Genomic DNA, 3014 nt, shown 5'->3' with positions numbered 1-3014 from the left:
CCTCAACTTAGTTCCATTTTTTTCACATAAAAGCCCACTCAAAATCCAAAGACATGCAAATGCATATGTTAAATTATGTTGTCTTCACATTTTTTTATTTTTAAAAAAAATTTTTAAGCACTTCTCTTTGGTTAAGAGACTCCTCCTTTGGCATCAGACCATTCCACAGACAGGTAATGAGTATTGTGGCAAAGCAGTAATACATTTCCTGAAAAAAGTCAACAATGCCTACTTCTGGTCCTAGCAAACATAAAGGCAACTCAGACCAGGATCAGTAATATAATTATTTTCATTATTATTACTGTGTAATATACTCATTGTTTCTAAAAACTAATATAAAAATGTTTAAGCCAAACATGGTTTTTGAAGAATATAATAAATATACTTATTTTTTGTGCGAGTCCGTGGAATATTTTCAAGCATAGAAAATGTTATTCCTGCATCTTACAGCCTAACATTGGTGCTTCTTCCATATTAATTTGAAGATGTAATGAGATATCAATTCATCCAAATATCATCCTTGATAAAAAGAACATGATACTTGGATGAATTAAAGAGCTTGTTGAAAGTTGCATACCTCATAAGTGACATCTAAGTTTATGAAGTTTATTTATTTATTCACTTAGTTATTTATATATTTATTGAGAGAGAGAGAGAGAGAGAGAGAGAAGGGACGAGAAGTAAACGAGAGAGGAAAAAAGCCCAAGCAAGCTCTGCACTGACAGTGCTCTTCACAATGTGGAGCATGAACTCATGAACCGTGAGAACCTGAGCTGAAATCCAGAGTCAGACCCTTAACCAACTGAGCCACCCAGGCATCCAAATAACAACTAGATTTAGATCAAAATTTCTCAACCACCTATTATAGATATTTTTATTATTATCATATAGATAGCAATGCCTCTTTAAAGAAATGGCCACATAATTTTATGAGTATAAAGACAATTGAGGAAAAAAAAATGTGTTCTGCCTTACAGATATTTTGTGGCTGTCAGAAGAGTTACATGTGTATCTATCACTGTACTGACCATTTTCTCAAAAGTTTAGACAAGAATATAGAAGAATGGATGGAGGAAATTGTTCAACCTTGACTGATTTCACTTTCTTGGGAATTACCAATAACCCTGGGATGAAAGCGACCCTATTTACAACGTTTCTTGTTGTTTATCTCATTAATCTTCTTGCAAATATTGGAATGATCATTTTAAGTATAATAGATCCCCAGCTTCACACGCCTATGTACTTTTTCCTTAGCCACCTTTCTTTCTGTGACCTCTGTTATTCGACAGCAGTTGGGCCCAAAATGTTGGTAGACCTTTTAGCCAAAAACAAATCAATCCCCTTCATTGGCTGTGCTCTGCAATTCTTGACCTTCTGTATGTTTGCTGATTCTGAGTGTCTACTGCTGGCGGTGATGGCCTTTGATCGGTACAAGGCCATTAGCAACCCCTTGCTCTACACAGTCAACATGTCCAGCAGAGTGTGCTCTCTGCTCATGGCTGGGGTTTACGTGCTGGCAATGGCAGATGCTCTGATACACACGACACTAACATTCCGGTTATGTTTTTGTGGATCCAATGAGATTAACCATTTCTTCTGTGATTTACCTCCACTCTACCTCCTTTCCTGCTCAAATACAGAGCTCAATGAGTTTGCATTATTCACATTTTTTGGCTTCATTGAACTGAGTACCGTTTTAGGAGTCCTTGTCTCTTACGGTTATATAATCTTATCAGTCCTGAAGATCCACTCTGCTGATGGGAGGTTCAAAGCTTTCTCCACCTGCATCTCCCACTTAACTGCTGTTGCCATTTTCCAGGGAACCATGCTCTTCATGTATTTCCGGCCGAGTTCTTCCTACTCTCTTGATCAAGACAAAATGACCTCATTGTTTTACACCCTTGTGATTCCCATGTTAAACCCACTGATTTACAGCCTGCGGAATCAAGATGTGAACGAGGCCCTGAAAAAACTGAAAATTAAAAGACGGCTTTAAATATATCACACACACACACACACACTTTGTGGTTATTGCTTTTATAAAATTATAGTGCATTACAGAAGAGAAATAAAGTTGTCTCAAAAACTTTAATTGAATAAAGTGAATTTGTTTTGAAGCCCTATCACAACAATATTGCAGCTCCCTAAATATACCACACTTTATTATGCATCTAGATTTTATCTTCCATACTCCTTCTTTGTGGAAAATTTTTCTGACATCTCTCAATTTGCCAGATTTTTATTTGTTCATTCTTTCATTCATTCGAACATTAATAGATTATACTTAGATTGAGTGTGTGCTTACTCAGCGAACTTGTCTTTAAGTGCTTTGTATTTCATGGCATACCCAGCAGTTTCTATGCTAATGAATCTTATAATCTATTCAAAATAACCAACATTACTTAGTGAAGCACCAAATAATTCATAAGTTTCAAATTCATCATGAAGTAAAAAAAACCAGGGGCCTTTATCCAAAGAAAATGTCTAAATCTAGTGTAAAAGAAAGGCTTCAGTGGCTGGAGATATTGAGTCTCAGATCTCAAAAGATGCAAGATAAGAGAAATAAAGATAGTAGGCAAAGTATCTGACAATTAGAGAGGTCTTGAGGTGGCCAAGTTGTGACTTTTTAGAAGTAAGGAAGTTGTGGTTGCCAAAATATGGATGGACCTTGAGGGCATTTTGCTAAGTGAAATAAGTCAGACAGAGAAAGACAAATACTATTTGATCTCACTTGCTCGTGGAATCTAAAAATGCTGAATTCATAAAAGCTGAAAATAGAATGGTGGTTGCAGGGGCTTGGAGGGGGGCAGAATTGGGAGATGGTGGTCAAATAATACAAACTTTATGTTATAAGCTGAATAAGTTTTGGGGGATGTAATGTACAGTTTGGTGACCACAGTTAAGAATACTGTATTACATAATTGAAATTTGCAAAGAATTTGCTCTTAAATGATCTCAACACAATAAAAACTTGGTAACTATGTAAGGTAATGACTGTGTCTATTAATGTTATA

At 36.0% G+C, this 3014-nt stretch overlaps 1 protein-coding gene across 1 annotated transcript; it reads left to right on the top strand.

Moving 5' to 3' along the window:
* Window positions 1-1063: 1063 nt before the first annotated feature.
* On the top strand, window positions 1064-1996 carry LOC120225835 (olfactory receptor 5W2-like). Its single transcript, XM_039224020.1, has one exon. It carries the CDS (start codon window positions 1064-1066, stop codon window positions 1994-1996), a length of 933 nt encoding a protein of 310 aa, XP_039079951.1.
* The last annotated feature ends 1018 nt before the right edge of the window (window positions 1997-3014 follow it).

The sequence above is a fragment of the Hyaena hyaena genome, unplaced genomic scaffold (assembly GCF_003009895.1).
Source record: "Hyaena hyaena isolate Hyena2069 unplaced genomic scaffold, ASM300989v1 scaffold_1546, whole genome shotgun sequence".
In the NCBI taxonomy this organism is placed as follows: Eukaryota; Metazoa; Chordata; class Mammalia; order Carnivora; family Hyaenidae; genus Hyaena; species Hyaena hyaena.
This window is presented reverse-complemented; position numbering and strand designations above follow the sequence as displayed.